The 26317-nt window shown below is 37.6% G+C and overlaps 6 protein-coding genes and 1 long non-coding RNA gene across 7 annotated transcripts; 5 read left to right on the top strand and 2 right to left on the bottom strand.

Moving 5' to 3' along the window:
• The first annotated feature begins 744 nt into the window (after nt 1–744).
• On the top strand, nt 745–3344 carry LOC126785982 (peptidyl-tRNA hydrolase, mitochondrial). Its single transcript, XM_050511682.1, has 8 exons — nt 745–1237; nt 1338–1434; nt 1505–1572; nt 1673–1723; nt 1817–1890; nt 2181–2239; nt 2331–2407; nt 2702–3344. The coding sequence occupies exons 1-8, from the start codon at nt 1127–1129 to the stop codon at nt 2831–2833; spliced, it is 669 nt and encodes a 222-aa protein (XP_050367639.1). The 5' UTR covers nt 745–1126; the 3' UTR covers nt 2834–3344.
• A 218-nt stretch (nt 3345–3562) lies between these two features.
• On the top strand, nt 3563–5450 carry LOC126785981 (transcription repressor MYB5). Its single transcript, XM_050511681.1, has 2 exons — nt 3563–4349; nt 4435–5450. The coding sequence occupies exons 1-2, from the start codon at nt 4000–4002 to the stop codon at nt 5126–5128; spliced, it is 1044 nt and encodes a 347-aa protein (XP_050367638.1). The 5' UTR covers nt 3563–3999; the 3' UTR covers nt 5129–5450.
• A 1330-nt stretch (nt 5451–6780) lies between these two features.
• Nucleotides 6781–9173, bottom strand: LOC126785983 (uncharacterized). The gene is made up of 3 exons (XR_007671151.1): nt 9014–9173; nt 7100–7205; nt 6781–6864 (listed from the first exon to the last, which is right to left on the bottom strand). It is a non-coding gene; the product is annotated as an uncharacterized LOC126785983 (long non-coding RNA).
• Nucleotides 9174–10372: 1199 nt separating this feature from the next.
• On the top strand, nt 10373–13882 carry LOC126786455 (phosphatidylinositol N-acetylglucosaminyltransferase subunit A). Its single transcript, XM_050512288.1, has 8 exons — nt 10373–10884; nt 11217–11789; nt 12123–12277; nt 12795–12885; nt 13005–13121; nt 13205–13308; nt 13408–13498; nt 13586–13882. The coding sequence occupies exons 1-8, from the start codon at nt 10765–10767 to the stop codon at nt 13679–13681; spliced, it is 1347 nt and encodes a 448-aa protein (XP_050368245.1). The 5' UTR covers nt 10373–10764; the 3' UTR covers nt 13682–13882.
• A 306-nt stretch (nt 13883–14188) lies between these two features.
• Nucleotides 14189–18077, top strand: LOC126786456 (uncharacterized). The gene is made up of 8 exons (XM_050512289.1): nt 14189–14665; nt 15138–15230; nt 15512–15723; nt 15860–16004; nt 16092–16164; nt 16798–16944; nt 17059–17184; nt 17540–18077. Exons 1-8 carry the CDS (start codon nt 14421–14423, stop codon nt 17618–17620), a joined length of 1122 nt encoding a protein of 373 aa, XP_050368246.1. The 5' UTR covers nt 14189–14420; the 3' UTR covers nt 17621–18077.
• Nucleotides 18078–18340: 263 nt separating this feature from the next.
• Nucleotides 18341–19216, top strand: LOC126786457 (probable calcium-binding protein CML35). The gene has a single exon (XM_050512290.1). It carries the CDS (start codon nt 18429–18431, stop codon nt 19020–19022), a length of 594 nt encoding a protein of 197 aa, XP_050368247.1. The 5' UTR covers nt 18341–18428; the 3' UTR covers nt 19023–19216.
• A 4135-nt stretch (nt 19217–23351) lies between these two features.
• LOC126789098 (protochlorophyllide-dependent translocon component 52, chloroplastic-like) lies at nt 23352–26276 on the bottom strand. The gene is made up of 7 exons (XM_050515164.1): nt 25743–26276; nt 25242–25429; nt 24937–25022; nt 24657–24841; nt 24321–24515; nt 24028–24215; nt 23352–23767 (listed from the first exon to the last, which is right to left on the bottom strand). Exons 1-7 carry the CDS (start codon nt 26259–26261, stop codon nt 23509–23511), a joined length of 1620 nt encoding a protein of 539 aa, XP_050371121.1. The 5' UTR covers nt 26262–26276; the 3' UTR covers nt 23352–23508.
• Between the last annotated feature and the right edge of the window lie 41 nt (nt 26277–26317).

The raw sequence follows: 26317 nt of genomic DNA, 5'->3' as shown, positions 1-26317 counted from the left end.
ATATATATAAGTGTATAGACCCAATCCTCACCTTTTCCTAAGAATGAATTTTATCTGAGGCATAAGAGCATCTACGAATTTTCTCTAAAATATAGAAGTAAATTTCAAATTTTCTAAAATTTTCATACCCAAATTCCAACCGTTTTTTTATTTTACAGATTTCTCATTTATTACAATAAGAAAAATATTCAATTTTATCATTAATTATTACCATAAAATATTATATATTCTTATATTGTTAGCTTATAATAAATTATTCATATTTTTGATTGGTTGCAATTTAAGTTTGAATTATTGGAGAAAGTGTAGCATTTAATATTTGGTTAGACAAATTTTTTGTCAAATTCTGTAAATATGGAGAATCATCTCTTATCTTTCATCTCTTTCTCTATTTTGGAGAAGCTATTTGAGTGAAATTTGACAATTTTTCTCCAAAATGCATAAGTTGTCGAAGATGTTCTAAGATGATACCTTCCTGCAAATAATTGTACTGTCATCCTAATACGTTTGTCACATTGTTCCTAATTCGTTTGTCTCGAAACGTACATACAGTATGTATTTAGTCTCCATTCGTTGAGTGGTAGGAAATGATTGTGCTCATGTACTTTTAATTCTCGTTCGTAATATTCCTTTATAGAGAGACAGACAGACCCACGACCAACGTGATCATCCAACGGGGAAGAGAACCCTATGACATGACTTGTAAAACCCTAGTCATCATACCGAGCATCTAGAGGAAAATAAGCCTTTTTTAATTGGGCTTGTTTTCGGTGACCGCAGGCCCACGGGGAGCCGAATCCTTGAGAGTTGGCCTGAACCAGAAGACCCGCCTTCATTGTATTCTCACCGGCGGTAAGCAGTGAAGACCTCCGGGCATAGCCGAGAGTAGCTCAGTTTATCATCTGCACACTTTTCTTTGTCCTTTCGTTTTGTATTGTTTCTCTACTTCTGTCTTTGCGAAGCGGAAGAAAGTGCCTATCACCTGTTTGAAGAAATGCCTGAGAGTAGTTCTTGGTGAAACCGCTGAAATGTTGTGTATGGTAGGTGAAATGGAGGCTTGGAGTTCATTCTGAAGCTTAGCGGAAGGCCCCGGTGGAGAGAGAGAGAGAGAGAGAGAGAGGGGAAAATGATTAGTAGGTTAAGTAAGCCGAGGTATTTTTGCTCCGATGCTCCACGGCCGTGGCTATTTGTGGGTTTGGGCAATCCCGGCGATAAGTACAAAGGAACTAGACACAATGTACTACACTGTCTCTGCATTGGAACTGACTATACTCTGAGGGGTGTTAAGCAATTTTCTTGTGTAACAAGTTTGAATGTTTCCTTTTGGAATGAAGCAGGTGGGGTTTGAGATGATTGATGTTTTCTCTCAATCGCAAGGGATAGCTATGAATAGAGTCCATTGCAAAGCTGTATTCGGGCAAGGCATGTCAAAATGTTGGGATTTTTTTTTTCTTTGGCTTTGGATTTTGTTTCTGGAGTTCATGCAAGTCTGTGTGTGCCACAGGTTTTGTAGATGGTGTCCCTGTTCTTCTAGCCAAGCCTCAAACGTACATGAACTTGAGTGGTGAATCGGTGAGTGAATGACACAGTTTCCGTTAACATTGGATGGAATCAGACTTAATGCTTTATGTTAGTGCATAATGTAACTTATAATTCTCTGCATCAACTGCAGACAGGACCTCTTGCTGCTTATTACAAGCTACCTCTCAGTCGTGTGCTAGTGGTACTTCCCTTCTTCTATTCTGATGTTTCAATACTTGAGCACACAATTTCTTTGTTTTACATGTTTTATCTGTTTGTTTATCCTTGTATGTAGATCCATGATGAGCTGAACTTACCAGGTGGTGTACTCCGACTTAACCCAAATGGAGGTCATGGAAGCCACAGTGGGTATGAAAAGTATTGTATTCTTACTTTCTTAGCATCTTTACTTCTGAATGATTAAGTAATGATGAAGAGATTTTGGTAAAATGTTAGAACCTATTGATAATTTTGACATAGTAGTGACATATTACTATTTCTGGTTTCTGTTAGGATTAAGATACAGAACTTCGTTGTTTATAGCAACTCTGATTGAGTTTCTGCTTGTTTTTCTATCAACTATGAAGTGTCTGTCTCACCAGTGTCTCGTACTTTGATATTGTGAAATATCACTACTTATCACCTCTGTTATTGTTCAGTCTGAAGAGTGTGTTCTATAATTTTCGAGGCAACAGGGAATTTCCTCGGCTAAGAATTGGTTAGTTAAGATGTCCAAATATTGTGCTCTGGTTACTGTTACTGTACTATATTCTTTGCACTGCTATAAGTATAATTGAATTCTGATTCAGGTATTGGAAGGCCTCCCGGTCAAATGGATCCAAAAGCATATTTGCTCCAAAAATTTAATGCAACAGCTCAAGGACGAGTAAGTATACAGCTTTCTTGACCTGTCTTATGTTTTTTATGTACTGATTACTTTGTGGATTGGATGGTAAGGAGATGTATTATTAGACGTTTGATTGAATTTGTATGATAAGTCCTGCATTTGATCTCTTAATCAGTCTCTCTATTGTTTATTTCAAACAACCAATCTCTTTGTGGATTGGAAGACTAATTAATACAAATGAAGTAAAACTTGTTATCCGGTTAAGCGATGATAAAACTACATGGGCATTGTATTTTGCATGTGTTAGTAAGTTTATATTGCTCATTGGTGTAGATTGACGCTGCTTTACAAGAGGGAGTCGATATACTGAAGCTCCTGCTGTCCAATGGGCTGGACGAGAGTGCGAGACGCTTCAACACAGAGCAAAAATACAAGCACTTAAGGTTAGACACCACAATAACATGACCAACGTTTCTGAAGGAGACCAAGTATATACTCCCTTGTAGATTGCCAGAGAATGTGCACAAACAAGAGGCAAGGCATCGAATCATATACCTAAATTGGGAAGTAACACTGCATTGTTGTGCAGCCTAGACGGTATCGACTATTGAACATGTGCTTTTACATTAAAATGTAGAACCTTCGATCAGGCTTCAGCTGACCTCAGAGATTTTGCTGAGAATTGTCATATCCGATCAGATCTCTCATATATTTGTATATTATCCCAAATCCATACATGAAAGCTTCAAGTGATGGGGGTGAATGGGAGGGTTGGTCTCTCCTGTGCGTGTGGTGCATGGGAGCTATCATCAAGCAGCAAAAATCCAAATCCTAAACCTAAAATCAGAGTGGCGTAGTGCTCTGTGGATCCCATCCTCGCTGGTCTCTTTACTGCTCCGCTTTTTTTGAATACAATCGTTACGCGCAGGCAAACGAAGTCTACTGCAACTCTCCCACGCACACTCAAGGAATCATATTTTACTGCACAAAGTTGTAAAAATCATCAAAAGTTTTTCAAACAAATCGAGCTTGTTCAAACTTAGCTCAACTACTGTTTGTGCCCTCAAAGAAAAGTTGATTTTCAGATAATAATATAAATTCAAAATTAGTTTGTTGATACGACACTATAACGATAACGGATAAAACATTGTCGATTTCATCTAAATGTTTTAATTCATTTGTATCGTATATATATACAATCAGGAAATACCGAATGGATGTATACCTTTATTCATGTCCATACAGGAAAAAAAGTGCTGGCTAAATTGAAAATCATTCACACTGACCACACAGATGGATTCCACTATGTAAGTAAAGCAAAATCAAGCCTCAAGGCCTCTATCCAATTAAAGCAGAAATTGACTGCTACACTGCGCGTGATATACAGCAGGTAGACCGGCGCGTTAGAGAAACCATATCCTTTGATCTCTATATGACTATATCCTGTCCATCTATCTGAGGTACCAAAAACCAGAAGCAAAAACCAGAAACCCTTACTCATCATCATCACTTTCCATCTTCCCCAACTCCATCGATCCCCAAGAACGAGACCAACAGAAACAAATCTTCATCCTCACACCAAATAGTAATCACACCAAAACCCAGCGCGATTCTATTACATCTTAATCAAAATGAGGAACCCATCTTCGGCTTCATCCTCGTACAAAGGAAAATCATCATCATCATCATCACCAGCAGCAGCAGCTGTATCGTCTTCCTCGAGCAAGACGCCGTGCTGCGTCAAGGTGGGTCTGAAGAGAGGTCCCTGGACTCCCGAGGAAGATGAGCTCTTAGCCAATTACATCAACAAAGAAGGCGAGGGCCACTGGCGAACCCTCCCGAAGCGCGCCGGCCTCCTCCGCTGCGGCAAGAGCTGCCGCCTCCGCTGGATGAACTACCTCCGACCTTCCGTCAAGCGCGGCCAGATCGCCTCCGATGAAGAAGATCTCATCCTACGTCTCCACCGTCTCCTCGGCAATAGGTATGTCTCTCATTTTTCTGAGTTAATTAGGGTTTCGAAAAGTTTGCGAGTGAATTCAATATATGATGAGTATATCCAACTGTAGATGGTCTCTGATTGCTGGGAGGATACCGGGGCGTACGGACAATGAGATAAAGAATTACTGGAACACTCACCTGAGTAAGAAGCTGATCAGTCAGGGCATAGATCCAAGAACCCACAAGCCCCTCAATCCAGATACTTCTCCTGCTGACCATGCTGCTGTCAATGTTAATGGAGCTTTTTCTTGCAAGACCAATCAGCATCACGGCGATACGAGCTCAGACCCTAACCCTAAAAGTCCAATTACTTCTTCATCACTTGAGGAAGCAGCTCCAAGTGCTCCCAGTGCTAAGGGAACTGGGTACCTTGTTAGCAATGATGATCTGGGGGTTATAGTCCACGGAGCTTCCGGTTATGGAAATGCTATGACCTCCAACGATCAGAGTCGGTCTGCAACGGGAATGGGAGCTTTGAGAAGCAACTTACTGCCTGGAAATGAGGAGGATGAAGATATGAACTGTTGCACCGACGACGTCTTCTCTTCATTTCTGAACTCTCTGATCAATGAGGATCCATTTAATGCCGCAGTAGGCCAGCACCAGTTGCAGCCATTACAAGTAATGCAACAGCCTAATGGGATTGCTCCACCTGCTGATTCTTCTGCACCAGCTTTCGGTGGCTGGGAATCTGCGGTGCTCATGTCTTCCGCTTTCATCCAGAATGATCCTCACAGGGTTAATGCCAATCAACCACAATAGTGATCGACCGCTAGCTACCTGCACAAAGCTGCATAATCAAAAAGCAGTTGCTTAATCAATTAGCTAGTTATTGTATGGAAATGCTAGGGTTTATTTGAATCTCATATAGCATTGCTTGTGTATTTGTAATTCGTATCTGTTCATCCACCAATTGATCATTGTGAATGATCACTTTATCATCAATCTTGTTCCATTTACTAGTTCCTGTAAGAAAACATAAGATTTTGATATTTGTATTGATGTAGATCGATCGATCGAGTGTGCTTATATATGTGTGTGTGTTAATTGATTTGTCTTCGTATATATCTTGCTTCATAACTGTAGCTAGTTTGTAAGTTATTTATATGCACTTCTGATCAATTGTACATTTGTACATCAATTTTCTACACATACAATTCTTTCTTTTTGAATATAAATGTTTGATGAACAAAAAGGTACAACCCAAATGTAGTGAAAACAAGATACTTTTGTTCAATGTACCCCTTGTTGGTTTTATTATGGTACCTCATGATGATCTAACTATCAGTGAATAAATGAAGATATATCACTTGCAGCTAATTGATGGATATTAATCTGTACTCAACAACAATATAGATGAAGCATATATTAATGAAAGATTCAAACTATGCATATATGATCATACTAACACAAATTAAACAGTTGGCAGTCCCTCCGCTTGCGCACGTAAGTGACCATGAGCATTTAGGGCCCCGAAAAGAACAGACCCTTGCCGTGAATAAAAAAAAATAGTTGGCAGTCAACATTTCAGACATTAACAGAAAATATTTCTAAAGCTTCCTGAAAAGAAATTAAAATTACTTGGCAGACTTCTATAATATTACTGGTATGTGTTTTGACAATACACATATATTTCAAATGCAAATGCACCGGGCCCCAAGCTAGCTAGATCATTAGTTTGCTTATTTCTTAACACAAGTGCATTGCTATGAACGTAGTGTATAGCATGTACTGGTGCCCTCACTATATATATACATTATCAGTGTGTAAGAACTCAATTATAACCCTGTAGAGTCACTGACGGAGCTATCTTAAAACTCAGAATTGATAACTAATCACTAGTTAGCTAGGCCGGTAGTTAGAAAATCGAGTCACTGTCAAGCTGCTCCTTCTTATAGCTAGTCTTAGTTGATATGCTAAGAATGAGATGTGTAACATTCATGGTTGGAGCAAACTTAATTCTCTATCAGTCCATCTGATAATTGCCAGTCAATTAATGGATAGAAAATTATAAGGTTGAGAACTTGAGATGCTCAATTATGTAGTATAGGGTACCAGCATTACGTTGCAGGTTATAATTAAGTCCAAATACCCAACAGTTATAGAACTAGCGCCATGCTGATCGATAATCTACACTGAACCGATGATGTATCGTACCTAGCTAGTTATATATCTAGACTGCATGCATATGCCGGAGGTTTTAAGGTATAGTCGGAAGCCAAACCTATTATATTGCCTGTATATATGCATGTAAGCATTCATTCAATTGGATGAAGTATAATAATTGCTACTTGTTAGAACTCAGCAAATTTTGACCTTTCAACTGGATAGATCAATCGAGTTGATAAAATCCAGGTGTGTTGAGCATGAGATGAGCATTTTTTTATAGGAAAGATGAACATTTTTTTACCTTCAAATTAGCATATACATGCCGGCCAATCTGAGAATCGGCATGTACATCTTCTGAAGCTTTCCCTCGATCGTACGTAACCATGAATCTGTAAGATGGAGATTGAAATCGTTTGTTATGAATTTCGACGTGCATATGCAAATGATAATGCTTTTAATTACAGAGATATATTAATTAATTAATTTGTGTATGAATCAAATATAGGGTTTTATGAATACATGCATCTCCAATAATCATGCTTATGAACAGTAGTTATACTTCGATTCTTGAATAGTAGAACAATTATTTGTAGCTATATATACTCAAGTTTGTAAGAAGAAAACCTGTCTGTTTTCCTCTTTTTTTGTCGGTTAAAGAAATGGATGATCTAGCTCGATCGGCAATCCTCACGCATCAGTGACGCTGATTGACGACCTTAAGAACACAGTTCTGGAACAACATCAAGCCAATGATTAATCTAGGAGAACTGAAAATATGAAATAAACCATGCATGGGTAAATTTATTAATTAATAGTGTTGAACATACACCATTTACAGCCTCCTATTAGGAAAAATGTATCTTCTTAAAGCATCAATCCTATAAACTACACCAACTAAACTTGTTGAAAAATCGAGTACAGATTAATCGAAAAATCAGTAAGTGAAATGAATGAGGTTGCTTGAAAAATCGAGTGCTGTCTGATTGAATGTATTCCCTACTGTATGTGATTGCTAATGTCTGCTTGGGCCTTGGATATTTAAATACCCAGCCCAAGATAGCCCAGCAACAGTTTGGGCTCCACAGCAATATTTGTACATTAATCAAATTTTGTTTCTTTTGTTTTGTTGGTGATTTGCTTGGAATGTTGTTGGCTCCTACTTTAGCGATTTTGACTAATTTCCAAAGACACACATCCAACCGTCCACTCAATCTACCAGTCTTCTCAAGCACCAAGAGGATTGGTAGATCTGGTTGACCAGTTGACTTGCAAAACAGAGATTCTCTACTGTTAATTTATTCTCATAATTTGTTTTTTTAATAATCATTTTCTCATTTTAATACCAATTATTCTGTTTTGTACTAACACTCCAAATAATTTCTCTCAGTCTTCTTCTATCCAATAACTTAGATACAAACACATGCAAAGCTATAAGTAAGAACTACCATACTTGCCTAGGATATTGGTTCCTATCAATAGTCAAATACCACAAAAATGAAATGATTCCTTTTTCTGAATACTATTCTCCAATTGGTACTGATTCAACTGTGTTGTACTGTTGTAGCATTTATTGGATTCAGGCAAAATTCATTTACGTAAATGAAATAATTTTGTCTTGTCTTAAGAAAAATAAATGTAGGCTGGTTTTGGGTCAAACAAGACTAGGATTTTGTCTTCTAATGAGTTGGATTTGAAATATATCGATCTTGGATGAAACATTTATCATGCCTTAAAGTTATTAATAAGCTCTTTACATGCTAATAATTTTCTCTTTATCTTAAATATATGTATGATGAGGCACTGTTAAATTGGACGAAGAATTCAACGCCACAAAAAAGTAACATTTTGGCAAGTTTTAAACATGACTTTGATGTTTATAAATAAGAATGAACAGAAGCATGAAATGAGATTATAGGAAGAGCAAGCAGAAATGAGCTTTTTCTAAGTATGGTGCAATATATATGAAAAAAGAGAGAGTAGCTAGCTAGCTGACATTAATCTAAATTTTGTAAACTGAAGCTTTGCCTCCTCAATCGAACGTACACAAAAAAAGCTAGCTGGCAGACAATATGATTTTCGTGTGAGAATTTGTTCCTTTGAATTACTTGCTTTATTCTATTTTGTACCAACTGTACCTCTAACTTGTGAAATGAGTTTAAAGTTTAAACTAAATATCGGTGCATTTTCAGTCTTCAACTACTCGTAGTTGAACAAATATCATACCTAATTTTACTCGTGCATATTAACGTGAAAAACAGAGAGGCATTTTGCTCCAAAATTTGCACCTCATTCAGGATAACAAAGACAACGAAGGCCAGACAGAACTATATATGAATTCCTAAGAACATCAGCAAAGCCATGAATGAGAAGCAAAAACTACCAATGCATATACAATCCTGCTATAAAATCTCCAACTTGCAGAAACTTGAAGAAGTTAATCAACGTTTTACAGAACAACAGCAAGGAAGAAACACCATACAGGTACATAAACAAAGAATTCAAATCATGATCGAGAATTTTATATATTGAGGAACTCACCGAATGGTGCATATATATCATTCGAAAAGCTGCGCGCTCTTCCTTTGCTGCAGAACTTCATATATTCGAGCCTTTTTAAGTGCATTGCTTTTTGATCGCGCAATGATAAACCAAATGGCATGGGGTCAATGGAAATCTCAATACGTTCTTAATAATAAGCTCGAAAAGTCGAAAACGGAGAAACTTGAGGCTGCAGAAAGCTAGCTCTGAATATTTATTTTGGTTTCTCCAGTATCTCAGATGCTAATGGCAAGCTAGCTAGCTGCTATTATAAGCATCCGTTTTTTTTTTCCGAGAGGGAAGTACATTTGTCAGTTGGGGATTGGTAGTTTAGAGTTGTAACTCGCAATGTCCCAATGTAAGGCTTATAGTTGGAGGGTTCGCTTGGATTTGACCGGTAGATTTTGTATTACCGACATCAGAAATATGTACGTAAAATTGAACCAAACGTTCTTACCCAATTAATAAAGAGTGAGTCTGACTCTGTATCTGTTAGACAGACCAAACTTTCTCTCATTATTTTCGGCTTGAAAACGCAGCCCTTCTAGTTCACAACTGCCTCTATCAATTGCTCAGACTTTTATATGTAAAACAATATGATCTTATTGGTTCCTGCTCTACATGGTGTAGTGGTGTACTAGGTGTCGGAGATTTTCTGATCGACACTGGCTGTGTTTGTATAGTCGATCGATCTGTACGTAAACTGCAGTACTTTTCGAACAATTAATAAGCTGTAATACATTAATGATATTAGACTCTGCAAGTTTTTGTCAAGCTCTAAGATAGACACCCTTCGGGGATCATTTGTGGTGTTAACATCTACATGCAGTCGATTGAGTTTCCATTGGATCGCTCTTAATCCTCTTATTAGTTCAAGAGTTGAACTAATTAACGATGATGTATACCTTCAAGAGTTCAAGTTTACAGCCCACAGTCAGATTGCTGTCTAAAGTAGTCAAGCAATACATAATTACATATGAACTTTTGAGGGTAGAGGTTCAATACAACCTCCATTCTACAACTAAACATACAGATCGATCTGAGCAGGAAATCAAACATCAAAGTACGTGGGGGAGATGTCCAACATTCTGATTTCTGAGGAAGTTATGATTATGCAGGCCTCGTTCTATATATGTACAAAGACTCTACGCAATTCCAAAAATAATTATACATACAGTGTTGCATGTGTACATACGAAATGTAATAATGTACAGACACCAAAATATGACAGGAGATGACACAACATGTATGTAGGCTATTGCGAGTTTGCGACACTAAACACAACCCAAAAGAACCTTCTACATTCTTCATTTTCTGTAATTTGCAGGAGTGATATACAGGTTGAACCATGAGAGGGATCACCTCAATATACTTAATTAACTTAATCACTTATTTTCTCAAGTGAACCCCAGTAATTTCCATAACTGCCCCTGCCACTTTGTTTTCTCTTCTCTCACTCAGCCTCTCAATTCTGATATGCGATTTCTAACACTACCGTACCCGAAGCCTCCGATCCGATCAAAGCTTTTCTGATATTTTGGTATCAAATTTAAGCTTCATTCAGAGCTCAGGATTGTTATATTCTCAAAGTTCGAATCTTTTGCAGTATAGATTGTTATATATCTCACTGTTTCGACCCAATTCGAGTTTTTGTCGATTCATAGTTTAGTAATCGAAAAAGCTAGTGCCTTTTGTCTCATAAAGATTGGATTTTTATTGAAGTAATTGCAGGCCCAATTGAAAGTACAGGAATGGAGGAGCGGAAAAAGCATAGAATTCTCATGGTTTCTGATTTTTTCTACCCCAATTTTGGTGGTGTGGAAAATCACATATACTATCTTTCACAATGCCTTCTCAAGCTTGGTCACAAGGTCTGACACCACAGTCTCTTTAAGCTTTCTGGGTTCTTTGTGTGCACACTTGTATCTTAGATTGTTTTTAAGTCTCTGAAAACAGAAGCTCAAAGTTAATTTTCTGGTTCATTTAATTTAATGTACTTCAACTAATCACTTGAATGCTGAAGCTGTGTGTTTATGTAATTGGGCATTAGACAGCATGGCATGGTCATCATCGGTTATGTCTTGAATGGTGTTACGAAGCTGTGTTTTTTAGAATGCTGTAACATCTCAGTTTCAATGTCATTTGATCAACGCAGTTGTTTCTTAGTTGTTGAGTAGATGAACTGTTGTGTTTGATTGGTCAGGTGGTGGTAATGACTCATGCATACCAGAATCGTTCTGGAGTGAGATATATGACAGGCGGTTTGAAAGTGTATTATGTTCCATGGCGGCCGTTTCTTATGCAGAATACTTTTCCAACATTTTACGGGACACTTCCAATTGTGAGGACTATCCTTATTCGAGAGAATATATCGTTGGTACATGGGCATCAAGCCTTCTCAACTCTTTGCCACGAGGCTTTGATGCACGCACGCACAATGGGGTATAAGGTTGTGTTTACAGACCATTCACTCTATGGTTTTGCTGATGCTGGAAGCATACACATGAACAAGGTCCTGCAGTTTACTTTAGCAGAAGTCAGTCAGGCGATTTGTGTTTCACATACAAGCAAGGAGAACACTGTACTACGGTCAGGTTTGCCACCAGAAAAGGTGTTTGTAATTCCTAATGCTGTTGACACAGCTATGTTCAAGCCTGCACCAACACGATTGAGTCGGCATGAAATTGTTATTGTTGTTATAAGTAGGTTGGTTTACCGGAAAGGTGCAGATCTGCTTGTTGAAGTGATTCCAGAAGTATGCCGTTTATATCCCAATGTGAGTTGTTTTAAGATTACAATCAATGAATATATTACATTTCTCATCTAGTATATATGTGCTGTAAAATGAATTTTCATGTCAACGAGGACATTCAGTATGCATATCAAAAAATTTCTGATGGCTTGAGGTCATTATCAATATCTATATACTCAATCAATTAGGAGCATCACACGTAAAAGCTATTTTTCACTTCAGTGCCTTACTATAGCTAAAGCTCTCTTTTTCTCTCTCCAGTAAAGATAATCTAGAGGGGGTTTAAAGCATGACATAATTGGATTAAAGGCATAGTTAATTAGCAGTTAATCATCTCATTCAGATATACTTGGTCAGGTCCGTTTCATTGTTGGAGGAGATGGACCTAAACGCGTGCGGTTGGAAGAAATGAGGGAAAAACATTCCCTACAAGATCGAGTGGAAATGTTGGGTGCTGTTCAACACTCTCAAGTACGATCCGTTCTCATTACTGGCCATATATTTTTAAACAGGTATTCATTAAATTCTTCTTATATTTAAACTGTTTATTTTTAGTGAATAATTTCTCTGAGTGATTTATTAGCTACACTGGTGATTAGAAAACTTACACATTTGTAATCTGGTAATTGATATTAGATTTGCCTACATTTATATAGATATTGCAATTATAAGAAATAGTGTGCCAGCTATTTTTGAGGTTCAGCTGAACAGCAACACTACTAAGAGAGTAATGACTATGAATAATATTTGGAACATGAGTATATTAACATTGTTTATGTAATAGGACACTCAAGATAATATTTCCGGTTGGTTATACACATTTATCAGACATAATGGAGACTTTATCTATTTCCCTGTTGGCATAATTTTGTGAGCCAATTGTATGCAGCTAAAAGCATTAAGCCTTCAGTTTTGTTTATAATGACTGAACTTATATTAACATAAACATATGCTGTGATTTTCAAACAGCTGTGTCTTTTGAATCTCTTTTTTCCCCTCTCCCTAATGCAATTTTCACCCTTCTGGCAGTTCATTAACAGAAGCTTTTTGCATAGCCATCTTAGAGGCTGCTAGTTGTGGGTTATTAACAGTCAGTACACGAGTAGGAGGTGTCCCAGAGGTTTGAACTTTGAAATCTTTGATGGCATGTTTTCATCTCGGACAAGTTCCTCCTCTTAGAGTAGGATTTCTTGAACCATCTATCCATTTTGGCTTAAATAACACCATTTTTGTACGCAGGTTCTACCAGATGACATGGTTGTACTTGCAAAACCAGATCCTAGTGACATGGTTCAAGCCATAGAGAAGGCAATATCAATACTTCCCAACATTGACCCAGAAGAAATGCACAATCGTGTGAGTGTACTCTTTTGATTATGGCAGTCAATTACTATTTGTACTGTGATTGAATGTGCTTGTTTCTTTAATTATTTTTCTAGATGAAGGAACTTTACAATTGGCATGATGTCGCAAAACGGACAGAGATTGTGTATGACCGTGCTTTGAAATGCTCAAAGCAAAGTCTCTTAAAACGACTCTCACGGTGTGCTTTCATCTGAAAGTTTTAAGATTGCAGAAACATGAAGGGGATATTCAGGATTTGCTGATCACTTGATTTTTGGTTCATTATTTTTTATCATAGATACCTCTCATGTGGAGCTTGGGCAGGAAAGCTTTTTTGCTTGGTTATGATCATTGATTTTATATTTTGGCATCTGTTGCAACGATGGCAGGTTGTAAACCTTTTCCAACCATTCTTAAGAGTTTCATATTCATCTGTTTCCGATTAGTAATCCTCTTCCTTTCATTGTACACATCAGCCTGCAGAGGATATTGAAGAGGTGCCTGATTTTGTTCTATCCCATGATCAAGATGATGGCATCCCACGGGACAACAAGAACAGAAGCTTCGGATAACTTCTGTTAAAATTCACAGTGCCTTCATGATATGAGACCTTTTATAGGAATGGAATTAACCTAACTACTGATGGAGATGGTGTTTTTTCTCCACTGCACCGAATGCTAGCTAGTACCTAGGACCTAAATCCTCAAAAACCACATTGCCACTTGAGCTAAAGATCTCAGGCCACTATATTGAATTTAGTATCAGTTGGAATACACTTCCTCCCATTTGTATTCCCAGTAGTCCGAGTTCTCTTTAAGAAAAATACTTTATTGCCAATTTTGAACAAATTTTGGCCCGAGCCCAATCTTCTGTCAATTTTTTAGGCGTAGCAAGTATCTACAGTATATTTGATCCTTCCCTGTTCATATAGCAACCAAAGTGCTCTTCTTTTGGTGACTGTATTTGCCTAATTGTCAAGTTCAAGTACTCTTCTTTTCTTTGGCCTGAATGTAAGTTCAAGTACAAGCAATCCCACTGGAGACTGAAGTTGCATTTTTTTTTTGTGTGGTGGTGTGTTAAAGTGTTTATATTCAGAAGGCCAGAATGACGTCGTTTAGCTCTTTAACTAGAGGATTGGCCAACTGCCAAGTTGTGTACTACGTGGAGCTAGCCTAAACATGAAACAAAGCACACACCTGCAACGCTTAGATGAAATGAAAGCTAAACACAAGCCACTTGAGTGCATCATTCATGGCCGTGCTATGAGCTTTCTATATCACACTCCATTAGCCTCTTGATTGTATCAGAGCCATGGGAAGTACTAGTGCTCCTGCTCTGTCTTTGTCAAGACTGGACTCTCCATTTTTGTCCTCTCGAAGAAACACGAGTACAGCTCCACTTTCACTCACTTTCGGCAGAGGAAACCTCCATCGATTTCAGATGCCTGGCCGCATTTCTAAGTTTGATGGCTCGAACTCAAACGGGTTTGTGTTATTATCTTCTGTAAATGGTCAATTTGAAGCCAACAATGCTCCTGAGGTCCAAGTTCAAAGCAGGTACCCTTCAGTTGCTCTTATTTTAAAATCTTCTGAATTTGTTGGACTTGGCATTTGGATTTATGGTCTATTTGGTTGTAGTGAAAAGGAGTTTTAGAATAAACTGGGAATAACAACCCAACCAAAATTAAAGACTAAGAGTGAGGAATAAAACTAACAGGAAAAAACAAGTGAACTAGGAAGAATTGCAAATTGGAAGTCTCACAATATTAAAGACTCCAGCTGCCTCTCTCTGCAACACCAGAAATCTCCACCTTAACCGCTCATGTGGTTTTTTAGAGGTTTTATGCAGTATGCTTTTATACTGATCGGCTTTGAAAGAAATTGAAGATAGCCAGCACGGCTTTCTGCTGTTTATTACTTTGCATATGTGCTTTGTTTTCTTGTTATTGATTTACATTTTCCTTTTTGAGTGGTGTAGTCTGATAATTTATCTGCTTAACTCGTAAATTTTTACCTTGTTGTGTTGTAGTTATTGGAACTGGAAGGGTTATTCTATCCGCTATCAACATGCTGGCAACAGCGGCCCGGCATTAGTATTAATTCATGGTTTTGGAGCAAACAGGTCTACACACTACTTCTCATTAGCAGACAACTAATTGCTATAGGTATTTGATGCACAAATTGCTATATACAGCCATGACTTTGCGCTCACACATCCATTTCTTGTTTGTTTGTTTCCCCCAACAATTTGTTGATAATATCATTTTAGAAGTTTCTTGCTTCAAGTACTTGCAATCCCCAAGTTAATTCTGAGTCAGTATATGCTATATGCTTAAGAGTTTTGTTCCATGATCTTTTTCATCTCCTGATTAAATTATCAGGGTACTAACTTGTTATTTGCAGTGACCATTGGAGAAAAAATATTCCAGTTCTAGCAAGATCACATAGGGTGTACTCTATTGATCTCATTGGTTATGGGTACTCGGACAAACCAAACCCTCGTCAGTTTGGTGAAAGTTCCTTTTACACATTTGATACATGGGCCACTCAGATAAATGAATTTTGTATTGATGTGATCAAGGATGACGCATTTTTCATATGCAACTCTATTGGAGGTACCAATGTTTCTCATGCTTTAAGCATGAACTTTATGCATATCTATTTACTTTAATATTAACTGGAGCCTGTGATATTTATCAAATTTTAGTTTGCTAAACGGTAGACTTCTAAGTTTTTGTGGCCTCCACATAGGTCTTGTTGGTCTTCAGGCAGCATTTATGGAGCCACAGATATGCAAGGGTCTAATGCTTATAAATATATCTCTTCGTATGCTTCATATTAAAAAGCAGCCATGGTATGGGAGACCGTTAATAAAATCATTTCAGAACATACTGAGGTACAGCTAGATTATATATCTCTTCTTTCTTATGTTAAGTTCCTTTGTTCAAACTTTGGGTTCATGATAGGTATGTTGTTGTGGCAGAAATACTGCTGTTGGAAAATACTTTTTCAAAACTGTTGCCACACCAGAGTCTGTGAGGAATATCCTGCGCCAGGTACTTTCTGATATTCTTTGCTAGGTATTCTGTTTTACTTTAATAACTTTTGATAAGCTACTAGTACATAAACCAAGGTGATATGATTTAATTAATTACAATTTATGAATTCTTAGTCTTCACATGGTTGAGAATTGCCTAGCCTCGAATATGAAAAAAGTCATTGAAGTGTAAATATGTTAAGTATTCCAACTAAATTAGTTCATACAGAAACAATAGTTCACTGAAATGCATACAACTCTTTTGTGACTTTAACAAGTCACCAACAGCATTTTTAGTTATATGATCAGCTCTACTTTGTTTGGTATGAGTCAATAGTGTTGATCCGCTGATAAAGCCTGACAACCTCATGCAAACTGTGAACACACGGCTAAATATAGCATAATCTTTCTGAAGCAACTTGTTGCTAGGAACATATGTCTCAATACCAAACAAGCCTATTAATACTACATTCCTGACATGGAAAGCGTTTCTTGTTTGTTCCATCAACACACTTTCTGCTTCATTAGCTTTTGTGCTGTGTAGTTAATTCCCTCCTTCATATTCTCTAATAGCAACTAAAGAATCACGAAAATTTGCAGCCTTGCTTTTTTTTTTGGTTTGTGTTTACTGATACCAGTAATTGCATTTCAGTGCTACCATGATCCCTCTCAAGTGACAGATGAATTAGTTGAAAAAATTCTTCTTCCAGGACTTGAGCCTGGTGCCGTAGACGTGTTCTTAGAGTTCATTTGTTATTCAGATGGCCCTCTACCTGAGGAACTATTACCTAAAGTGAAGGTTGGTGTTTCTTTAACTGATTGTGGTATGATGACTAATTCACAGCAGTCAATGTTGACAACTACTAGTAATATTTAAACATAAGCAGTTGTTTTGCTTTTCTTCTCTTTACAGTGTCCTGTTTTGATAGCGTGGGGTGACAAGGATCCATGGGAACCTATTGAACTTGGACGTGCCTATGGAAATTTTGAATCTGTAGAAGACTTTGTTGTTCTTCCTAATGTTGGCCACTGCCCTCAGGTTTCTCTCTCTCTCTCTCTCTCCAGTGCGCACACAGGCAGGCCGGGTTTATGATTTGTCTCTATATACAATATACATGCAATAGTTCAACATATAGGTACTTGCAAGCTTCTTCTTTTGAGTGGAGTCTTCATGGTATAGCTTAGTAGATTAGATTGAATAGTAGAGGAAGTGCATGTGTTTGACTATATTTTATACTAGGGTTTGGTATCATACTTAAAAATTTGAGTTACAAAAACTGGTGCCTAGCTCCAAACCATATGAAGATTTTTATTTAGTTACTGATGCCTGAGTTTAATTTGTACAAATCCATCAAGAGAATATGAATTCTTATTTTGTTACTGTGTACCTGAAGGATGAGGCACCTGATCTTGTAAATCCACTGGTCGAGTCATTTGTGGCGCGCCATGCTGCACTCTCATCCAGTATTTCGTAAACTTCCTGATCCAGATTGCAGTTCATTTGTTCTGTGCTGCAAAGTGAAGATGCTGATTTCGTGGAGGCCACTACTATAGTAGTCACGGCTCAATCCAATCACTACTTGTACGTCTGCACTCACAAGTACTATACAAACTTGTTTTGTTTTGTCCATACCATATTGCGCATAGGTATACTGATTTTTAGAGATTGCAATTTGTTTAGTGATATATCTCAGCTTCACACTGAGCAACGTTATCTGCATTAATTTGCTGGGAAAGGGAGTTATTAGGAGGTTTGTTCTTTAATTTGCTGTGTTTTATTTTTCCTTTGGAAGAAAAAAGGGATAAATAAACGTTATATTTGTCCGGTCGTTCAGCAGAAGGGGCTTCATGCTCTTTTGCAGAATTACAAGTGTATCGTCTTCTGTATTGTACATATCATTTGAGGATATGAGATTGCGCAGCATCCAATAATTGTTGGATCCACTACGACTTCATAAGCTATGAAAATCAGAGGAAATATTATAATCAACGAGAAAAACAAGAGTCAGAAAAGTAATTAAGATAGCGCTGCAAAACAAGACAAAATACATAGAGCCACTGCAGGGATAAAATTGTCACTGTACCCACTGTAGTATAAATAATAATAGAGAAGCATAATTGTAAAGAATCGTCGAGCGAAACTTCGACGAAGCTGCCATGGCTCTCCCTTCACTACCCCCTTTTAACCCCCTCCTCATCTTCCTCTCTCCTTCCCAGAATCCCATCTCTCTCTCTCTCTCTCTCTCTCTCTCCTTCTTCATCTCCAGCCAGGAGCCAGGAGCCATGAAATTCATGAAAATGAACAGCCTCAGTCCCAAGCGCTTGTTCCGCTCCCGCTCCGACAAGGACAAGGACAAGGACAAGCCCGCCACTCCGACCAGCGTCTTACCCGACATGTCCGGTGACTGGTCGGACTTCTCTTCCGCCGACACAAGTAGCACTAGCACTCACAGCCACCACCTCGACTTGGCGCAGGCCTTTAAGCTCATCGACAGAGACAACGACGGCCTCGTCTCCACTCAACAGCTCGAGGCTCTGCTCAGCCGCCTGCTCCCCAGCCACGATGACGTCGCCGTCATGCTCCGCGAGGTTGACCGCCACGGCCACGGCTGCATACCCCTCGACGCTCTCTTGCACCGGTTCGGGCCGCCTTGCGAGCCGGCGGCCGACTCCGAGCTGAGGGAGGCGTTTGAGGTGTTCGACACGGATCACGACGGGAAGATATCGGCGGAGGAGCTGTTCAGTGTGTTCGCGGCGATAGGGGACGACCGGTGTACGTTGGAGGAGTGCAGGCGCATGATAGCCGAGGTCGATAAGAACGGGGATGGCTTCGTCTGCTTTCAGGACTTTGCTCTTATGATGGACCTGCAGCGATGATGAGAGACACATCTTTTTCTTATTTTATTTACTTCTTTGAATTTTATATCAATGGAGGAAATGATCAGAGAATCTGAATCTATGTTTCTTGGATCTGATCTATATATCAGGTTATTCTAAATGATGGATCAACATGTGAAAATTATTCTATTAGAATTCCATATCAAGGCTAAAAAGGATTCTTCTGTTTTCCATTTTCTTTGATTCAATGTGGGTGGGTGGGTGGGAGGGGCAATATAATAGACCTACTCTTGTTTGGAAATTTCAACCACAAACATTGAATCAGCTCACGACTCACTTTCAGAACCCTTTGGTATGGAAATCAAAACTTCCTCAAACATGAAACTGGTGAATATGGAGTAATTAAAACTGTAAAACCATCTATCTCAACATTTTTGTTTCTGGTTTTATCCCATCTTATTCATTTGCTATTGGGAATCTAGTTCGTAGCATTCAATTCAATGCGTGAATTGTTTTATATAGTCAGTGTGTAGGATCTGTCTAGCATCATTTAGTTTAGCGGCACCGGTCTTTTATTTATACCTAGGAGACCTGTGAGTCGAGCTTTTATTTGTAAGTGTGAGACTTGTGAGTAGGGGTGTTAATTGAAAACCGAAAACCGAAAACCGAAAAAAAATCGAACCATAACCGAAAAAAACCGAAGAAAAAAAAACCGCACCAAACCGTAAAAAAACCGCACCAAATCGAAAAATTTGGTGTGAATTTGGTTTGAGATGTTTAGAAACCGAAACCGAACCGAAAAACTGAATATATATATATATTATAAAGAAATTATATTATTTATAGATATCTTTAATATACTTAATTAAATAAGTTATCGATCGAAACCCAAACTTTATCAAAATTCGGTGAATTTTTTACCATATCTGTATTTATATATGCTGATCACATCCGACGGTCGAAATTTAATAATTTGAATTTTAGATATTGGAACCACAACATGTCTACTAATGTGGTATAACTTGTTTAGTGGTCTTTTTGCAAATGTATGCAGTTGTGAAGCAACTATATCTTATAAATAGAATTTTGCAAATCTGTCCGCATGATGTGTTACGTATAGTGAAATATGGTTATGGTAAAAAAATCACATATTTTCGATAACGTTTGTGTCCCGATCGAGGCGGTCAACCATTTTTACGCTTATTATCACCTATGGGTAGCCTTATCCCTGGAACGTAAAATTTTTGAAAATTTTACACTAGCTGCTACATCACATATATGTGAGAGTGTGTGCATGAAAAAACCCACCAAAACTAGTCAAGAAGGAGGGGGTAAGAACAAATTCACTTAATTATATGAAATTAAGTTAATATTGACCACATCAATCGAGACCCAATATTATCAACATTAGATGAATTTTTTACCATATCCTTATTTAAATATGATGATCACATCTGACGGTCAAAATTTAATATTTTGAATTTTAGACATTGGAACCACAATATGTCTACTAATGTGGTATAACTTGTTTAGCGGTCTTTTTGCAAATGTATGCATTTGTGAAGCAACTATATATTATAAATAGAATTTTGCAAATATGTCTGCATGATGCGTTACATATTCTGAAATATGGTTATGGTAAAAAAATCACATCTTTTCGATAATGTTTGTGTCCCGATCGAGACAGTCAACCCTTTTTACGCTTATTATCCCCTATGGGTAGCCATATCTCTGGAACGTAAAATTTTTGAAAATTTTACACGAGCTGCTACATCACATATATGTGAGAGTGTGTGCATGAAAAAATCCACCAAAACTAGTCAAGAAGGAGGGGGTAAGAACAAATTCACTTAATTAGATGAAATTAAGTTAATGTTGACCACATCGATCGAGACCCAAATATTATCAACATTAGATGAATTTTTTACCATATCCTTATTTAAATATGCTGATCACATCTGACGGTCAAAATTTAATATTTTGAATTTTAGACATTGGAACCACAACATGCCTACTAATGTGGTATAACTTGTTTAGTGGCTTTTTGCAAATCTATGCATTTGTGAAGCAACTATATATTATAAAATAGAATTTTGCAAATATGTCCGCATGATGCGTTACATATTGTGAAATATGGTTATGGTAAAAAAATCACATATTTTCGATAACGTTTGTGTCCTGATCGAGGCGGTCAACCCTTTTTACGCTTATTATCTCCTATGGGCCTATGGGTAGCCATATCCCTGGAAGGTAAAATTTTTGAAAATTTTACACGAGCTGCTACATCACATATATATGAGAGTGTGTGTGTGAAAGAATCCACCAAAACTAATGAAGAAGGAGGGGGTAAGAACGAATTCACACTTAATTAGATGAAATTAAGTTAATGTTGACCACATCGATCGAGACCCAAATTTTATCAAAATTAGATGAATTTTTTACCATATCCGTATTTAAATATGCTGATCACATCTGACGGTCAAAATTTAATATTTTGAATTTTAGACATTGGAACCACAACATGCCTACTAATGTGGTATAAGTTGTTTAGTGGCTTTTTGCAATTGTATGCATTTGTGAATCAACTATATCTTGTAATAGAATTTTGTAAATTTGTTCGCATGTTCTTTTTATTTCGTTAAGAATCAAGTAGATAGACAAGGAAAGAAACTCCGATTTTCTTTACAAAATAACCGAAAGAAAAACCGATATAAACCAGAGAAAAACCAAACCGAACACAATTGGTTTTTGAAAAAAAAAGTGAAAAACCAAACCGAACCAAACCGAATAAATAGAACGGTTTGGTGTTCGGTATCACCTATAAACCGAACAATTCACACCGATTAACACCCCTACTTGTGAGTTGGACTCACAACAGACTCGTTAGATCTGAATGTAATGGTCTTTTATTTGTACGTGGGAGACTTGTGAGTCGAGTTTTTATTTGCACGTGGGAGACTTGTGAGTTCGAATCATAACAGACTCGTTAGATTTGAATGTAATAATTTCGCGGAAAAAATTAGGGGGACTAAAGGTGGGCGGTTTGGTGGTATGGACTATGGAGTTTTGGGTTGAAAGGTACGTGTTTTTGTTTATTAGTGTGGAGATGAACATGTATGCAAGTATTCAACTCTAGACAACATGCCTATTCACAACAATCCCTTTCTTGTTTTCTTTGTTTTGATCCTCGTTTTGAAAATGTCAATAACTTATTTAGTTTGATAAATGAAGATGGATTAAAGATCTGCCCATATTAGTTGTCCTATTTGGGACGTTTTCTAATGCTTTCAAGTTCCAGGAAACTTCATGGCCTGCCTTTCACTATCAGTCATAAGAATCCCCAAAACACTGTCCGGGGTCAAATAAGTGTTATCAATGTGATTAAGGTTCTCATCATAATCTCAATACCTACATCGGCATCGGAACATGTTAGGACCATTATTCTACAACCCTATATTATCTTGGACTTGTGTATTAATTTACCTAAATGGACTAGTTATTGGACCGGGTCGAGTCATATGTTAATGGGCATCTAGGGTTGATAGTAGGAACAACTATATAGTATATAAGGCATTTAGCCTCCATTGTAAGAAGGGAATGAAATAAATATCATGTTTATCTAATTTATTGCTTGCATTTTCTTTAATTTCCTTCATTACCTAGTTCCATGGATTATGATCCTATTAGAACACTTGCATTTATTCCTTCTTTGTTTTTTTAGAATAAACTTGCATTTATTAGTCTGATTCTATAGAGACCAAAAACAAATAATGGGAGTGAAATTTTCACTCTCCTTTTTTACATTCTGCACACCCTTACATTACCTAAAGATTGAGAAGAAACCCAGAAGATTAAACAAATATAAATATGGAAACCAGGAAATAGAATTAAAAAGGCTAAGAAGGAAATTGAAAAAACAGATTTAATAAACTTTGATCCTCCGAGACATGGTAAGCTGAGAAGTCGGTGTGGCTCATTCACAAGCGATGTGAGTGTGAGCTTAACACTCCCATTAAAAAATAGCAAAAAACCTGAGAAAATTGAATACACGACTAAACTAAAATACCAGTCTCAACCTCTGCTTCCCCAAAATACAACATCCTTAACACAACGCATGTCTCAACTAAACTTATGAACTCATAGGTAATTAGAGCAACCTAAAATAAAAATCGAAAATGAATACGACATAGAAAGGTAAAGAACCGACAGATCTCACCATGCGGAAGCAATGACGACTATGCCTCGACTCAATGTACACCAGACCTTCGACAATCTGATATGCATACAAGTAAATCAAATGGGACTTGCAATTTCATGAATTAGAACGAATATATAACAATATAACATAATCCTTAAAGACCATTTCAGAGACTAAATTCCACATTCATACATGATCATTCTCTTATAACCAAATACTTGTCATCAACAAAGTTTGGTTACATGCGTTCAGTATATTGTTTTCTTATTACATTGCACCTTGTATGGAAGGTTTTCTTATGCTAAGAGGTTAGCCAGAGAATCAATCTCACACAAGGGCGTGGTTGTAGTCATGAAAGTGAAAATTTTTGTAGATAAAATGAGCCAACCATTTTGATCCTGCAAAGCATAGTAGAGCTGTTGCAACTAGAGCAGTTCTGACAACCATTGATGATAGGACTCCTTGCTTGATTGCAGCAACAATTCCAAGTAAAGAAAACGAGCCAACCTGCAATACGACTTCAAGCACGCCTAGAGCTTTGTGGGCAGCATTACAGCTGCTGCAGTTCACCACATGAGACCAGTACCTGAAAACGTAGTACAAAATCTCCTTGGTGAGTATATCAAAAGACGTGCAATATTATGCAACCTTAGTTCTAACGATCACAACAGTGACAACCAGATAAGAGTGTAAGACAAATTAATGCTTGTATTGTAATAGAGGTATAAAGAGCATTCCCAAGACTTGCGGGACGGTCTATTTTGCTGTCTCAAAAATATACAGATAAAATGGCACCAATTTTCTGAACTGAAGTTTGATGGAGCTTTGGTGTTGCATGAAAGGTACCTGTCCAACAATTGTTCTTTAGGAGGAGTTGGGGGAAGAGCCCCAGTGAACTTGCCTCTCCAATCTACCTGACCACCACCATATTTGTTTAGCCACTTCCGGAAACCGATGACAACAGCATCTGACTTTGTTGGCACAAAACAGGCTTTCTGCCACTGCTTAAGACCAGCATCCAGTATCCTACGTTCCTGTACAATAAGAACCCGAGAGCATGTAAAAAGATGCAACTTTCATTATAGCTGCACACATAACTGACATAATCCATAAACATAATACAAAAAGTAAGGAGTCACCTCTAGATGAAGTAAAAATAAATCCGAGTCCACAACCAGGTTTTGTCCAATGTGATATATCCATCGGGGAACAATCTTAATCCAAGCACCAAAGTTTGTTGGGAAGGTCGATATCAATCTGCTATTACCTGGACTAACTGGAACACATACAAAAACCAATAGAGCTCTTTTGTGGCCGTTTTGAGCAGATGAGACCTACAAAATGAAGAAGGCCATATATACATTATAGAAAAGAAGAAAACACATGCAGAGATAAAGGATATGAGCAATAATAAGAGAAAGTCTAGCTGGTGGAATCAGCTTTATCTAGATAATTTAATCAACATCATGTAGCACCTTTTCAGTTCCAGGTGAGGATGGAGCCCCATTACTATCGTCAATTGGATCAAACAGTGAGACATAAAACACACATGGTGGCACAAATTTACTCTGACCTGGATTCTGCTCTGCGATGAAACCATTTATGTCTAATTTAGAAATATAAAAGTCCAATGGTCTGCCCCCTTCTCTGTCAGACTTCTCTGTGAAGGAAAGATTTAGTGAGTTATGTAGACATCCTACATAAGGGACTAACGTAATATCATGCAATACATATGATTCAGATATAATTATCTACCTTTTGGTTGTGGAGTTTGCATTATTCCATAATGTGCATATGGAAGATGGGCAGGATCCATAAGATTTTCAATCAAGACCTCGTACCTGGATGAGCAAAAAAAATAAAAAATCAAGCAAAGTTTCAATTAGACACTTGCGCAACAAATTATACCAGAAAATACAAACTTTTATTTTCTATGTGACAAGCAGCCTTTTTCTGTTGTTGAATGAGAACAAGTACTTCATGTGGCTAGAGGCATTTCCCTTTGTATAACATGATTGTATAATTGATAGAATATAAAATAAAATAAAAACTTTACTTACCCATAAGGGATCTCTCTATTTCCCATCAAGCAAGTATACGATCGATCATCCAGTTCTGGTATATAGGGAGGTTGTTTCTCTGTAAGAATATCTTTGTATTCAGGATCAGCACTTGGCCAGAACCACACAATTCCATTCTGCACGGTACTTGGATAAACACCTACACATGCTCTCTTGGAAGTGTGAATCTGCAGTTTTGGACCTTTTGGTTGAAGGATCATTTATTCAAGCATTAATGTAAAGATTACCGTAAAAAAAAAAATTCCGCAAGAGGAAAAACGTAAAATAAACTATTGCTCTTATGCTTAAAGTCATCATAATGATGCAAAAATATGGTATTATATGAAATCTTTTAGCTACTCTTTCTTTAAAGTTCATTACAGTTGTTGTCCTGTTTTAGACATAGAAAAACTATATGAATTAAGCAAGCCGTTTGAAATTTGTATATTGAAGTTTTTAATTAGCATAACCAGCAATTTCTGTATGTTGTGATTGAATTACCGGAGGGCCATCCTTAGGTGCTTGAGGGATGAACTTGCAGTCACCTGCGCCATTAAAACACCAGCCATGATAAACACACTGCAACCTTCCCCACTGATCAATCCTCCCTTCAGATAATGGAGCCAACCTGTGAGGACATGCATCATCAAACACCTTCCATGCACTCTTATTTCTGTCCCACCATACCACCACATCAATACCCAGAACTTTCTTTGCATGTGGTACCCTTTTGTCAAGGTCACAAACCGGCATTAATGGATACCAATGGGCATACCAGTCAAATTTCTCATCTTGGGTCTGAGTTTTAACTTGTGGTGCTGATGGGTTTTCAGTGTCTGTTGTAATAGAAGATGTGATGGTGGTGAATGTCTTAAATGTGGGTTTGTGTCTCTGAAGTAATGAGAATGATGAACGTGGTGTTTGCTTAAAACCCAAGAGAGTGCGTTTTTTGGATTGCGTTTTATCAAATTTAGCTGGAATATGTAGTGATGGAACAGAGGTCATTCTCAGAGTTTCCATGGCTGCCACCTCTAGAGCTCCACAACAGACATGAGCGAATCAAAAGTAACAACTTG

The sequence above is a fragment of the Argentina anserina genome, chromosome 3 (assembly GCF_933775445.1).
Source record: "Argentina anserina chromosome 3, drPotAnse1.1, whole genome shotgun sequence".
NCBI classification, from domain to species: domain Eukaryota; kingdom Viridiplantae; phylum Streptophyta; class Magnoliopsida; order Rosales; family Rosaceae; genus Argentina; species Argentina anserina.
Note: the sequence above shows the minus strand (reverse complement) of the source record. Positions and strands in the feature narration are given on the sequence as shown.

Excerpts from the sequence above, each read along its gene's own strand:
- LOC126785982 (XM_050511682.1), top strand. The coding sequence starts at position 1,127 with ATGATTAGTAGGTTAAGTAAGCCGAGGTATTTTTGCTCCGATGCTCCA. Across the intron at positions 1,435-1,504 it reads CGGGCAAGGCATGTCAAAAT|GTTTTGTAGATGGTGTCCCT; the intron begins GTTGGGATTTTT and ends TGTGTGCCACAG. Across the intron at positions 1,573-1,672 it reads TGAACTTGAGTGGTGAATCG|ACAGGACCTCTTGCTGCTTA; the intron begins GTGAGTGAATGA and ends CATCAACTGCAG.
- LOC126785981 (XM_050511681.1), top strand. The coding sequence starts at position 4,000 with ATGAGGAACCCATCTTCGGCTTCATCCTCGTACAAAGGAAAATCATCA. Across the intron at positions 4,350-4,434 it reads CACCGTCTCCTCGGCAATAG|ATGGTCTCTGATTGCTGGGA; the intron begins GTATGTCTCTCA and ends ATCCAACTGTAG.
- LOC126786455 (XM_050512288.1), top strand. The coding sequence starts at position 10,765 with ATGGAGGAGCGGAAAAAGCATAGAATTCTCATGGTTTCTGATTTTTTC. Across the intron at positions 13,122-13,204 it reads CAGAAGAAATGCACAATCGT|ATGAAGGAACTTTACAATTG; the intron begins GTGAGTGTACTC and ends TTATTTTTCTAG. Across the intron at positions 13,309-13,407 it reads CTCTTAAAACGACTCTCACG|ATACCTCTCATGTGGAGCTT; the intron begins GTGTGCTTTCAT and ends TTTTTATCATAG.
- LOC126786456 (XM_050512289.1), top strand. The coding sequence starts at position 14,421 with ATGGGAAGTACTAGTGCTCCTGCTCTGTCTTTGTCAAGACTGGACTCT. Across the intron at positions 14,666-15,137 it reads GAGGTCCAAGTTCAAAGCAG|TTATTGGAACTGGAAGGGTT; the intron begins GTACCCTTCAGT and ends GTTGTGTTGTAG. Across the intron at positions 16,005-16,091 it reads TCATTTCAGAACATACTGAG|AAATACTGCTGTTGGAAAAT; the intron begins GTACAGCTAGAT and ends TTGTTGTGGCAG.
- LOC126786457 (XM_050512290.1), top strand. The coding sequence starts at position 18,429 with ATGAAATTCATGAAAATGAACAGCCTCAGTCCCAAGCGCTTGTTCCGC.
- LOC126789098 (XM_050515164.1), bottom strand. The coding sequence starts at position 26,261 with ATGGAAACTCTGAGAATGACCTCTGTTCCATCACTACATATTCCAGCT. Across the intron at positions 25,430-25,742 it reads CACCTAAGGATGGCCCTCCG|ATTCACACTTCCAAGAGAGC; the intron begins GTAATTCAATCA and ends CCAAAACTGCAG. Across the intron at positions 25,023-25,241 it reads AATAGAGAGATCCCTTATGG|GTACGAGGTCTTGATTGAAA; the intron begins GTAAGTAAAGTT and ends TTGCTCATCCAG.